This window comes from Ahaetulla prasina, chromosome 4, assembly GCF_028640845.1.
Source record: "Ahaetulla prasina isolate Xishuangbanna chromosome 4, ASM2864084v1, whole genome shotgun sequence".
Classification (NCBI taxonomy): domain Eukaryota; kingdom Metazoa; phylum Chordata; class Lepidosauria; order Squamata; family Colubridae; genus Ahaetulla; species Ahaetulla prasina.
The window spans coordinates 23152714-23166603 of NC_080542.1; the positions used below are offsets into that span (position 1 = coordinate 23152714).

General features: G+C 45.7%; 1 protein-coding gene across 2 annotated transcripts in view; it reads right to left on the reverse strand.

The window, feature by feature from the left end:
* UBE2S (ubiquitin conjugating enzyme E2 S) overlaps window positions 1-13890 on the reverse strand; it is a 58373-nt gene that overhangs the window by 27810 nt on the left and 16673 nt on the right. Inside the window, exon 4 of one of the 2 annotated variants that reach the window (XM_058182802.1) lies at window positions 1442-3805. The exons of the other annotated variant lie outside the window; for it this stretch is intronic. Coding sequence (XP_058038785.1) covers window positions 3515-3805 — 291 coding nt within the window. The 3' untranslated portion in view covers window positions 1442-3514. Of the gene's footprint in view, window positions 1-1441; window positions 3806-13890 lie in introns of those variants that run through there. 2 annotated transcript variants of the gene reach the window in all.

A 13890-nucleotide genomic window follows, 5' to 3' on the forward strand; every position in this document is an offset into this window, starting at 1 on the left:
GATGTCATGCTAGGAGATTCTATAGTGGGGAACCGGATTTCCGGTCAGCAGAAGAAAAAGGCACCACACTAGGAGGAGTCTCTATGGTGGGGAACTGGACTTCTGGTCGGCTCCAGAATTGAATGGGGGGCTTCCGGTTAGGACCTTTGTGGCTCCTCGAGTGTTCAAGGTTGCCAACCCCTGGTATAGTACAATCAGACTGGGAAGATTATTATAGTCAATCAAAGCAGTTTTAGCCTTCCTGTGGAGTTGATTTCCTGGTCTGATCTGTCTAATTGGGGGTTGACAGAAATGCAACCCTCCAAGGTAAAGAATTCCAACCCCTAATTTATGCTCATAGTATTTTTATGGTCTCTCAACATCCCCTCCCTCCCTGGCTATCAACTGGGAAACCTATCACTGTGAACTTGCATAATAAGACAGAGCATATACGCACATGCAGATTGGATGTGTAGGTGAAACCCATGAAGAGAAGGGTAAGTGATGTCTGTATTACCGGTACTTTCTAACGTTTTCCACCTACACTAGGAGACGGATGCAGGCCAGCTGATACTGCTGGATTCTGACTCTGACGTAAGACTCACCTGTGCACCCCTTGCATACCCACCATCAAGGGAGGCTGAGCTGCTTAAAACGTTGCCCACGGGTGATGCAACAGAAATGGACTCATTTGGCTAAAAATCTCTTGATGTTTCTAACTGCTTTCTATACTACTCAGGATTTGTGGAAGAAACAATACTGAATATTCCAAAACAGCAAGCAGGTTCTTAAGAAATGCATTTTTCCCCCCATTGCTTTGCTGCAGGGTAGAGAGCCTAAATCTCTAGTTGCTTCAAAATGCATATTGCATTAACAGGTAAACACACAAAATGCAGCAGTGCCCTCTGCTGGCCTCTGAGAAGTCCAACAATCATGGTCTCAATGCAGGTGTTTCTCCAGAAAAAGGTAGAGATATCTACATTTCTGGATCTGGCAATTACAGAACCACCCGTATTTCTCCCTACCTTTTAGGCCTATCTAGGTTGGAGGACACAACACACAGCTTAAACTTTTGGGAACTCCGAGCTTCTGTGCTTGTTGAACCACAGTTGAGTTTTCCAGCTGTTTTGAAATGGGAACTATGCAGAACTGAACACAAAGACCATTTTTTTAAAAAAAGCCAAGTCTCACCATACAACTCCTCCAACTTTGCATCATCACCCTTTCTACATTACTTCTGGTTTCCATTCCCCAAATCTAAATTTGAGAGGGCCAAATCTCATGCTTAGTTTAAAATTATTTAACCCAGTGTCCATCTTCACTCTTTGCATGAAAAGCATTTTCTCTTGAGACTTAGGTGGTCCAGTTTTCATTGAGTGATCTGCATTTGACTGAGAAAAACGTTTTCCCCCAAAACCCCACATTATGCATTGATCAATGGCTCCTGCTTTGGGATCATTTTAGTGGCCTATTTCTGGCCCTGCGCTGCAATGTCCCTTTGAAGAAGCATCGCAAACTAGGTGGCAAAAATAACTTTCGTCGTTATACATCAGCATAAACTGGTGAGAAAATTTATTTTGATTTCTTGATATGCTTTACCAGTTCCCATGCAGATGACCCTGATCAAGGGAACATTGTGTTCCTCAAGCTGGAAAGGAACCCATCTTGAATTGGCAAGGTACTCATTTCTTGATACAACACTTAAGCATGATGACCAAATTTCTCTGTAGTTAAAGGATAATTGTTCACTTGAAGAGGTCCCAATGGACAAATCGGGAATCACCTCAATGTTCTTGACACAACTGAAGTCCCTACAGGGACTGTATGAATTCTCAATGATAAACACCAACTATCCATCTGATACTGAAGATAAAACTCAAGGGCCTTACTTTTTCTACTCTCAATACATGAAGATATTTATTGAATTTTTATGCCACCCATCTCACTGTTGAAGTGACTCTTCACTGTAGCTAGATACGGACATGAGAGGAATTTTCAGGAATGACACCAATCCTCTGGTAAGCCTTCCCTTGGCTCTAATGAACTCCCAACGTTATCCATCATGTGGTCTTCTTTCTTTCAAAAACTATTCCATTTCAAAAGAATCAGCACCCTAAACCTGTACACTCTGCTTTATTTTGAATAAATGGTACTGAAATTCTAATTTTATTGATTTGTTTCCATTTATATGGGATATTTATTTCAGAAAAGTAATAGGTTAAAAAATCTTTTGATGGACTTGCTGTTTTGGGAAAATTCCACAAAATATTCATATAAAAGTTTTTAAGCATCAATAAAAACTAGGTAATAAAATGATAAAGACAAGGGCAAACAGATTTTGAGTTGCTCTGTGATGGCACTTATAGGCAATGACGAAGGGTCTGAATTGTTGAGTATTGAATGGACACAGAAATACTGTACAAATAAACTAAATGCAATAAATATTAGATTCCTAAGCAAAATACATTACCGGATGTTGTTCAGTGCTGATTGGATGGGACAAGTAGGAACATCAATTATTTTATAGGCCTATTTGCTCATCTTGTCCTGAACCTCTGGCACGGAAACTGCACCTCTGTGGCCAGCAAGTTCTCAAATTAGCTTAATCATTGGAAGATAATATTTAAGTGTGAAATCCTGGCAGCCATTTCTCATGAAGCCCCTCTGGGAGCTATCATAAAATCACCTGCGCTAAAATGACCCAGAGGACCATTTTCTTTGCTCGACACCCACGTTTTAAATGCATGAATTTACCCTTCAACAAACGGAGATCGCTCAGTTCCAGCAAGCTGCCATATAGCCAAGCAGATGTTCCCAGAATAGCCAATCCAGCTTCCCCTTACCTGAACATTCTAGAAGATCTACACAACCCCTAAACATAAGAGTCCCATTTTGACCTGTGTCACTAAGACACACAATTCTCCCCTCTATAAAAATACTTGCCCTCAAGTCCATGTCTGAAAATCATAGCAATAAACTTCTGATTCAGGTATCAGATGAAGAAACATTTTCCTTAACATGTACGAAGCGATTTTATAAAGTGAAATCAAAAAAGTCATCATATCCTTCCCTTGTATAGTTGTATAAACCATACCAATTTCCCTCCTTGATGTTTTCTTCCCTTAAAATGAAAACAGCAGCTTTTTCAATCTTCTTTCAAAAAGCAAAAGGTACATCTTCCCACCTCAACTGAGTTCTGCCCTTTTGGGCGTCAAGAAGGCCTTCATTTTAAGGACAGGAACCAAGTACCCTCGCCATGGTTCCCATCCCGCTTCATATGATGGCACAACCATACATTAAGAGCCTTCCTTAGAAAACAAAGGCATTTAATAGATTTTTCTGCTTTTATAATTTAAATAACTTAACGACTGAAAAGAAGAAAAATCCGACCAGGGGAAGACAAAGTTGGACTGCAGTCTCAAAGTGAAGGTGGAAGAAGGAAAGAGAGGAGAGATGGAAAATGTACTATGGAACCCTCAATGCCCACAACCCACCTGTTTCGGACCCTCAAACCCCCTTCCCCCCGCTAAATCCCCTAAAGCCGCCGAAGAGCTCGCTTCTTGTCAATCTTCTTCTTGGAAGCCAGTTTCTTGTCTCTGTCACCTGCGTGTTTCTTGGCCATGGGACCCTCCCCAGAAGCACCTGCCGTAGACGAGCAAGGCTCAGCAGGGTTCTTGGTATGCAAGCCAGAGGAGGGTTGGGCATGAATCTCGGTTAGGAGCCGAGCTCGGGAAGCGTACTCCTCATAGTTCTCCAGCAGGAGGCGCCCTGCCTCTTCATTCAGGGCGGATTCTGGGTTGGGATGGATCAGCAAACACTTGATGGTCTGGAGCAGGAGCAAAATAAGAAAATCAGAGTTACAAGAGAGAGGAATGTCTATGGAGATTCTCAGTCATCCAGGTCATGGTTGCAGCAAAAGGATTTTTTCAAAAGGCAACTGGACTTGCTTTTCTTTCTTTTCTTTGAAAACTTTTCGCTTCTCATCCAAGGAGTTCTTCAGTTCTGACTGACTGTGACGTTCACGTAATGACCAGATATGCTTAATGGCTGCCACAAAAAAGAAGTCAGTCAGAACTGAAGAGGCTTCTTGGATGAGAAGCGAAATGTTTTCAAGGGAAAACAAAGTCCAGCTGTCTTTTGAAAAAGCACCTTTGGGAAGAGGGAGGAATCCTCAAGGCAAGACCCTGACATTCAGGGCCAGCGGAATATACATACTGTCAAGTCTCCCATTCCCTCCAAGGACCAGCCTGATTTGATGAGCTTATTTCCTTCCGATTCCCCACCAAAGAGGTTTCCTTCACTCCTGAAGGAAAGGAAAAGAGACGCAGGCTTTGGTCACTGTCCAAACAATACAAAACTCTAGATGCTGGAGGAGCACAGGTAGTCCTCAACGTATGATCACAGTTGAGCCCAAAATTTTTCTTGCTAAGCGAGACAGTTGTTAAGTAAATTTTGCCCCATTTTACTGTGACCTTTCTTACCACAGTTGTTAAGTGAATCACTGCAGCTGTTAAGTTAATAACACAGTTGTTAAGTGAATCTGGCTTCCCCATTGACTTTGCTTGTCAGAAGGTCGCAAAAGGTGATCACATGACCCCGGGGACACGGCAACCATCATAAACATGAGTCAGTTGCCAAGCGTTGAAATTTTGATCATGTGACCATGAGGTGTCTACAATGGTCGTTAAGTGTGAAAAACGGTCATAAGTCACTTTTTTCAGGGCCGCTGTAACTTTGAACGGTCACTAAACAAACTGTTGTACTACCAGTACAGGGCAGGGGGACGTGCAAAACAAGATTTTCTCTTTCAGCAAATCATAGTAGTGACTGCCATAAAGCTAGTTCCCCATGTACTTCCTAAATGAATACACACGGAACGCTTACGGCAACCTTTCGAGGCCTCCTGGTTGGAGGCGTGGATGTACGTGCGCTTTTGTAGGCAGACAAGGCTGCCTGGGTGGCTAAGAACAATTGATCTGCAGCAGCAAAAGGCTAGAAAGCTGTATGGCACCCCAAGGAGTCTGATCCGAAAATCAATGCATCAAAAACCAAGGCAGTTATGTTTGACAAGAAAAACGAGGCAAATTACTGCATGTTATTCTTAAATGTTTTTTTTTTTTAAAAGGGGGAAGAAAAAAGAATCATGAGCAAACAGGTGACTCTGCCTGCTTTGGTTCAGTGTTTACTGAAGATGAGGAAATGGTTGGGAGAAAAATGGTTTGTGAATGCTGGTAGTAAAATAGTGGGTAGTATCTGGCCAGTTGCCAGGAAGGAAGGTTTGGTGAAAGAAGTGAAAATGATAGTCTCGAGAGCATTTCTGCTCGTTTTTATTGTATGAAGTGCAAAAACATAAAAGTTTGGATGCAATGGGAGAGAGAGAGAGAGAGAGAGAGAGAGAGAGAGAGAGAGAGAATGTTTGTGTGTTTGATCGAGAGATAGCGTCAAGAATGGATGAGGACTGAATACAAAAGGGAGTGATCTATAAGAATCAAGTATACAGGACTGGTTTAATGATACAGAGGGAATGAAGATGAAATCACAAAAAAAGTATAGTGGTACTTCAGTACAAGTAATCCTTGACTTACAACAGCTTATTTACTGACCGTTCAAAGCAGGGGTGAAATCTAAAAATTTTCCCTACCGGTTCTGTGGACGTGGCTTAATTGGTGGGTGTGGCTTGGTGATCAGATGACTGAATGGGCATGGTCAATAATAATAAATAATAAAAATAATAAATTATACAAAACTTGGGAGGCACCGGTCTACCTTCTTTAAAAATAGAGGCCCCGGCCTACCAATTGCCTTTTACTGAGAGGCCCCGGTCTACCAAGTGCCTTTTATTGAGATGCACCGGTCTACCAAGTGTCTTTTTTTGGCAGGCACCGGTCTAGTTTTAGTTTAGTTTAGTTTATTTAGATTTTTATACCGCCCTTCTCCCGAAGGACTCAGGGCGGTGTACAGCCAGAGTAAAACAAAAATATACAAAGTTAAAATAACAATTAAAATATATATTCAAAAATGGCCGAAAATTAAAACCGTCAAATTGACCTATACTAAAATATCCCAATCTAAAATTATTAAAAAAACCAGAAATTTGAAAATTTAAAAATCAAGCCAGTCCCGCTTGGATAAGCAGATATGTTTTCAATTCATGGCGAAAGATCCGAAGGTCAGGTAATTGGCGTAAACCGGGGGGAAGTTCGTTCCAGAGGGTGGGTGCTCCAACAGAGAAGGCCCTTCCCCTGGGGGCCACCAGCCGACATTGTTTGGCGGACGGCACCCTGAGAAGACCCTCTCTGTGTGAGCGTACGGGTCGGTGGGAGGCATACGGTAACAGCAGGCGGTACCCGGGCCCTAAGCCATGGAGCGCTTTAAAGGTGGTAACCAACACCTTGAAGCGTACCCGGAAGACCACAGGTAGCCAGTGCAGACTGTGCAGGAGTGGTGTTACCCGGTGTTAGCCACACGTTGCTCCCTCAATCACCCGCGCAGCTGCACTTTGGACTAACTGGAGCCTCCGAGTGCACTTCAGGGGTAGTCCCATGTAGAGAGCATTGCAATAATCCAGACGAGAAGTGATGAGAGCATGAGTGACTGTGCATAAGGCATCCCGGTCAAGAAAGGGGCGCAACTGGCGCACCAGGCGAATCTGGTAAAAGGCTCTCCTGGAGATGGCCGCCAACTGATCTTCAAACGACAGCCATCCATCCAGGAGAACGCCCAACTTGCAGACCCTTTCTATTGGGGCCAATGACTCGCCCCCAACAGTCAGCCGCGGTTGCAGCTGACTGTACCGGGGTGCCGGCATCCACAGCCACTCCGTCTTGGATGGATTGAGTCTGAGTCTGTTTCTCCCCATCCAGACCCGTACGGCTTCCAGGCACCGGGACAGCACTTCGATAGCTTCGTTGGGGTGGCCCGGGGTGGAAAAGTACAGCTGGGTGTCGTCAGCGTACAGTTGGTAACTCACCCCAAAGCCACTGATGACCTCGCACAACGGCTTCATATAGATGTTGAACAGGAGAGGCGAGAGAATCGACCCCTGAGGCACCCCACAAGTAAGGCGCCTCGCGGTCGATCTCTGCCCCCTGTCAACACCGTCTGCGACCAGTCAGAGAGATAGGAGGAGAACCACCGATAAATGGTGCCTCCCACTCCCAAACTCTCCAACCGGTGCAGCAAGATACCATGGTCGATGGTATCAAAAGCCGCTGACAGATCTAAAAGGACGAGGGCAGAGGAACAACCCCTATCTCTGGCCCTCCAGAGGTCATCCACCAACGCGACCAAAGCTGTCTCCGTACTATATCCGGACCAGAAACCGGACTTTACTTTCTTTAAAAATAGAGGCACTGGTCTACTAGCTGCCTACAGCGCTGATCAGCTGTAAAAGGTAAAGGTAAAGGTTCCCCTCGCACATACGTGCTAGTCGTTGCCGACTCTAGGGGGCTGTGCTCATCTCCGTTACAAAGCCGAAGAGCCAGCGCTGTCCGAAGATGTCTCCGTGGTCATGTGCCAGCATGACTCAACGCCAAGGCGCACGGAACGCTGTTACCTTCCCACCAAAGGTGGTCCCTATTTTTTCTACTTGCATTTTTACATGCTTTCGAAACTGCTAGGTTGGCAGAAGCTGGGACAAGTAATGGGACAAGTAATGGGAGCTCACCCTGTTACACGGCAGCACCAGGGATTCAAACCGCTGAGCTGCTGACCTTTCGACCGACAAGCTCAACGTCCTAGCCCCTTGAGCCACCGCGTCCCCTGATCAGCTGTAGTGCGGCCCTTTGAAGTGTCGTGGCAGTCATTTAAGGCTGTTTGCAGCTATATCACCACCGAGCGCTTCAGGGACAGAAAAGAGGAACAGCGAGGCATGGGCAGTGGGGGGGGGGCAGGGATTTTTTGCTACTGGTTCTCTGAACTACCTGCTCCCATCACTACTGGATTGCGCGAGCTGGTCCGAACCGGGAGCATTTCACCCCTGGTTCAAAGTTACAACAGCACTGAAAAAAGTGACTTAGGACCATTTTTCACATTTACAACTGTTACAACCCATTGGTCACGTGATCAAAATTCGGAGGCTTGGCAACCACCTCACATTTATGATGTTTGCAATCATGTGATCACTTTTTGTGACAAGCAAAGTCAATGGAGAAACCAGATTCATGTAACAACCATATTACTAACTTAACACCTGCAGTGATCCATTTATAACAACTGTAACAAGAAAGGTCGCAAAATGAGGCAAAACTCACTTTATTTATTTATTTTATTTATTAATCAAACTTTTATACCGCACCATCTCCCGCAGGACTCAGGGCGGTTCACAGCCATATTAAAATACAACAATATAATAAATAACAATATAAAACCAAATTAAAACTAAATATTTTAATGGCCAAATCACTAAAACGGTAGAAACCGATTAAAAACCCATTTAAAATTTAACTAAAATATTTCTTAGCCTAGTCCAGCTCGCTGAAATAATAAAGTCTTCAGTTCACGTCTGAAGGCCCAGAGATCGGGGAGTTGTCGTAACCCCGGAGGAAGCTCATTCCACAGGGCCGGTGCTGCCACAGAGAAGGCCCTCCCCCTGGGGGTCGCCAACCTGCATTGTTTGATCGACGGCACCCTGAGGCGGCCTGCTCTGTGGGAGCGCACAGGTCGTTAGGAGGCAATCGGCGGCAGAAGGCGGTCTCGTAGATACCCCGGTCCTAAGCCATGGAGCGCTTTAAAGGTGACCAAAACCTTGAATTGCACCCGGAAGGCCACCGGCAGCCAGTGTAGGCCGCGCAGGATGGGTGTTATGTGGGAGCAGCGTGGTGCTCCCTCTATCACCCGCGCGGCCGCATTCTGGACTAGCTGGAGCCTCCTGGTGCTCTTCAAGGGGAGCCCCATGTAGAGAGCATTGCAATAGTCCAGGCGGGAAGTGATGAGGGCGTGAGTGACCGTGCGTAAGGCGTCCCAGTCAAGGAAGGGGCGCAACTGGCGAATCAGGTGGACCTGATAAAATGCTCCCCTGGTGACGGCTGTCAAATGTTCCTCTAAGGACAGCCGATCATCCAGGAGAATGCCTAAGTTGCGCACTCCTCCCCTGGGGGTCAGTACTTCCCCCCCAACAGTCAGCAATGGTGGTAAGCTGACTGTACCGGGACGCCGGAACCCAAAGCCACTCTGTCTTGGAAGGGTTGAGTCGGAGCCTGTTCCTCCCCATCCAGACCCGCACGGCCTCAAGACACCGGCCCATCACCTCAACGGCTTCGTTGGGGTGGTTCGGGGTGGAAATGTACAGCTGAGTATCATCAGGGTACAGATGATAATCCACCCTGAAACCACAGATAACCTCACCTGGCGGCTTCATATAGATGTTGAACAGGAGAGGTGAGAGAACAGACCCCTGAGGCACCCCACAAGTGAGGCGCCTTGGGGCCGATCTCTGCCCTCCTGCCAACACCGTCTGCGAACGGTCAGAGAGATAGGAGGAGAACCACCGATAAACGGTGCCTCCCACCGCCAATCCCTCCAACCGCCGCAGCAGGATACCATGGTCGATGGTATCAAAAGCTGCCGAGAGATCTAACAGAACCAGGACAGAGGAACAACCAATGTCCCGAGCCCTCCAGAGGTCATCCACCAACACGACCAAAGCCATCTAGGTGCTGTATCCAGGTCTGAAACCGGACTGGAACGGGTCCAGATAGACAGTTTCCTCCAGGTATTGAGGAAGCTGATATGCCACCACACTCTCAACAATCTTCGCCAAAAAGACTGGACAATAGTTCGCTAATGCACTGGGTCCAGGGAGGGCTTCTTGAGAAGGGGCCTCACCACCGCCTCTTTCAAGGCGGCGGGGAAAATGCCCCCCAACAAAGAAGCGTTGGTAACTCTCAGGAGTCACCCTCGTGTAACCTCCCGTGTGGCCAGTACCATCCAGGAGGGACACGGGTCCAATAAACATGTGGTGGGATTCAACCTACCCAACAACCTGTCCATGTCATCGGAAGTCACAGGATCAAACTCAGCCTAAACTAACACTCTCAAGACTTGTCCCCGCCATCCCACCCGGATCTATCCAATCAGTGTCCAGACCGTCCCAAATCTGAGCGATTTTATCAGACAGATACTGTACAAAATCCTCAGCACGTCCCTGTAAGGGGTCCTCCCGAGCCTCCTGCATAAGCAGGGAGCGAGTCACCCTAAACAGGGTGGCTGGGCGATTATCTGCCTATGCGATGAGTGCGGAGAAATAGTTATGTTTCGCCGCCCTGATCGCCACTAGATAGGTCTGAATATATGACCTCGCTAGTGTTCGGTCAGGTTCGGAGTGGCTGGACCTCCAAGCATTCTCTAGGCTTCTTTTCCGGCACTTCATCTCTCTCAGCTCCTCGTTATACCAAGGAGCTGGTCGAGTTCGTCGCCGGGTCAGAGGCCGCAAAGGCACAACGCGGTCTAAGGAACCAGCCTCCTCCTCCTCCCAGGCGGCCGCCAGTTCCTCGGAAATGGCCCAAGCTCCGTCAGAAACCTCTCTGGGTCTATCAGGCGCCTGGGACGGAACCATCGAACCAGTTCCGTCTCCCTGTGGTGAGGTGTAGTGGTTCGAAAGTCTAGCTGAAGAAGTAAATGATCTGACCATGACAGGAGTTGGGATATTAACTCCCCTAACTCCAGATCATTTAGCCACTGTCCCGAGACAAAAATCAAGTCCAGTGTGTTACCCCCGGTGTGGGTGGGGACATTAACTACCTGGGTCAGGTCCAAGGCCGTCATGGAAGCCATGAACTTCCGAGCTGCCGTTGATGATTCGCCCGCCGACGGCAAGTTGAAATCCCCCAGAACCATAAGTCTCAACTGGGGGTCTCAACTGCCGTCCCGGCTATCATCTCTAGCAGCTCAGGCAGGGCTGCCGTTACGTAGCAAGGAGCCAGGTACGCAATCAGCAAGCCCACCTGCACCCCACAGCCCCACCTCACTAGGAGGGTTTCACAACCGGCTATCTGCGGGACAGCGACCTCCTTCGGTTCCAGACACCCGTTGATGACAACCGCTAGCCCCCCCACCCCTACCCTGGGCCCTCAGCTGATGGAATGCGCGGAAGCCTGGTGGGCACACCTCAGTAAGCGGAACCCCCCCTTCTGTGCCCAACCAGGTCTCCGTAATGTCCATTAGGTCCGGTCCCCCCAATTGTCTCACTTAGCAACAGAAACTTTGGGTTCAATTGTGGTCATAATTCAAGGACTACCTATACTCATCATTAATTGGTTCTAGAAGGCACAAAAAGTATCAAAAATGGTGAGTACCAAACAATTTTTCCCCATAAAGAATAATGTAGTAGTGAGTCACAAAGCAGCCAAAAATGACAAGTTCTAGCTTGTGCCTTGAGTACTAAACAAACAATTAGCACTGGGACAAAATTTTCACATCATAATATGTTCAGTACCAAATCTGATGAGTTTCAAAGCAGCTGAGTATCGAGGTACTAATGTATATGAGGGAGGTTTCAGTAGAGAGGAAAGGAAAGGTTAAGGAAGTCATGGCTGGAAGGACTTGATAAGAGCTCTAAAAAGACAAAGATAGCAGGTTTAAAGCATAAAAGGCAGCATATGAAGCAGTGTATGGATGTAGTGGGAGCAAGGATGGTTTTCAAAGATAAAATGGCATGGGAGATGTACTGGTTTAAAATACATTTAGCTATATGTTTTTTCTCCATCTCATATCTTTACATTTCTATGGCACACTGTTATTCTATTTTGCTCTCTTGGAACAAGGTTTACCTCAGTGGCATAACTGGACACACAGCCATATACAGTAAGGTAATCTGATTGCTCAACTAGTTTTTTAAAAAGGGTATACTATTTTACTCTTAAAATGTTTCCATTCCCCCTATAAAACAATTTCCCCTGTACAAATAGCAAAAATCAAGAGTTAAAAAAGATAAAACATTTAATATTTTAGCTCCCACTGTCTTTTTGGTTCTGCAAAATAAAAACAGAGCTAGGAACAACACAGGCACACATTCACAAGTGCATTAGTCTTCCAGAATCGATCTCTATTTGTGAGGAAAGCACACTTAGCTAACCTGGTAGATCAGGTGTCCCCAACCAAAGGTCTGTAGACCAGCACCAGGGGTGCAGCATGCTAGAAACTGGCCTGCACAAACGAGCGAAGTCCCATCCACAGGTTGCAGGCAGCACATGAAACCATGCCCCCTCCGGTCCATGGAAAAAACAGCTAAATGTCTATGGAGATTCTCAGTCATCCAAGTCATGCTTGTCTCAAAGATATCTATTCAAAAGGTAACTGGACTTTGTTTTTTTCCTTGAAGATGTTTCGCCTCTCATCCAAGAAGCTTCTTCAGTTCTGATAGATTTTAAACCAGCCCTCTATCTCTCTTGCCTCTACCACAGCAGCCCCCAATCTTTTGGGCAGCCACTGGGGGCCACTGTGGTAGATCAACGGCTAAAGAATTAAACCCATACGTAGGGACATCAGTGGTGGGGAAAGTCAAACCAGTCCTGATCTGCAAAATGGCAGGTGAAACACTGTGATCATAACTCTGTCCCTTTGAAAAGTTTTTTGTAATGCACACCTATACACAAAGGGCGGGGCTTCAATCATAACACTGTGCCCACCACAATCGTGCAATTTTCACCCCAACCCTTGTAGATTCCCTGACTTGTAAGCTTCCTTTTATCCAGAAGATTCAATCAATGGAAAGCTTTTCAAACCAGCTAAATGTCTATGGAGATTCTCCGTCCTCCATTTCAGAGTTGTCCCAAAGGCGCTTTTTTTCCTTGAAGACGTTTCGCTTCTCAGCTTCTTCAGTTCTGACTGGTTTCAATCCAGCCCTCTGTCTCTCCTGCCTTATCAAGTGTGAGAAGCATCATGAATTCTACAACGCTATCACTATTTCAAACCCTGAAACTTGAATCCAAATTTTTGGTGGTTATACATTTCCTTTTTGCAGACAAGGGTATCATCCCACAGCCCCAAGCCATATTTCAGCTTCAGCTCTGGGATTTTAGAATCTGAAACTCAGGACCTGGAAAGGTGTGCTGAAAGAAGCAGTATAGAAGTTGGACAAGGACAAAACATGGCTTTTAAAATCCCCCTTCTTGCTGCAGCAGGAAAAATGAGGAATTAAGCTTTGTGAGCTGCGTCGGCTGTTCTTAATGGAGTTCACCAATGACTATTGATTTTCCTTTATTTATTACATTTGTATAACATTGAATCTCCAGGGATGCCTGGCAGTTTACAAATGACTTACAAATTTATAGTTGATTATTCGTGTGGCTTTTAAGTGTTTAATTAAATGCAAACTTATCTACAAATTACCAAAGCTCAGAGGCACCATTTTCAAATGTTTAAGACCCACTTATACTCTTCTTCATTCCTAAAGGCAAAGCTGCACCAGACCAGCATAGAAATTAACCAGAACCTATCTTATAAAGTAATCCAATAATGCAAAAGTCTTTTAATTAAAACATTTCCTAAATTATTTCAAATGCTTCTTTCCACATGCAACCTTTTTTTATTTCTTCCACATAGCTATGTGTAAATACTGAACAGCCATTCTCTGCGTTTTTCATCTGGAAACTAAGTGGGCAAAACAGAATATTATTTCTGTCTCCCAAAGCTCCCTAAATAAAGAGGGTGTTTTGCTTGACTTACAATTGAGCCCAAAATTTCTGAGATAGTTATTAAGTGAATTATGCCCCATTTTACATCTTTTCTTGCCACAGTTGTTAAATGAATCACTGCAGTGTTTTAAGTTAGTAACATGGTTGTTAGGTGAATCTGGCTTCCCCATGGACTTTGCTTGTCAGAAGGTTCACATGATCACATGATTCCAGACACTACAAAAGGGATCACATGATTCCAGATACTACAACTGTCATAAATATGAACCAGTTGCCA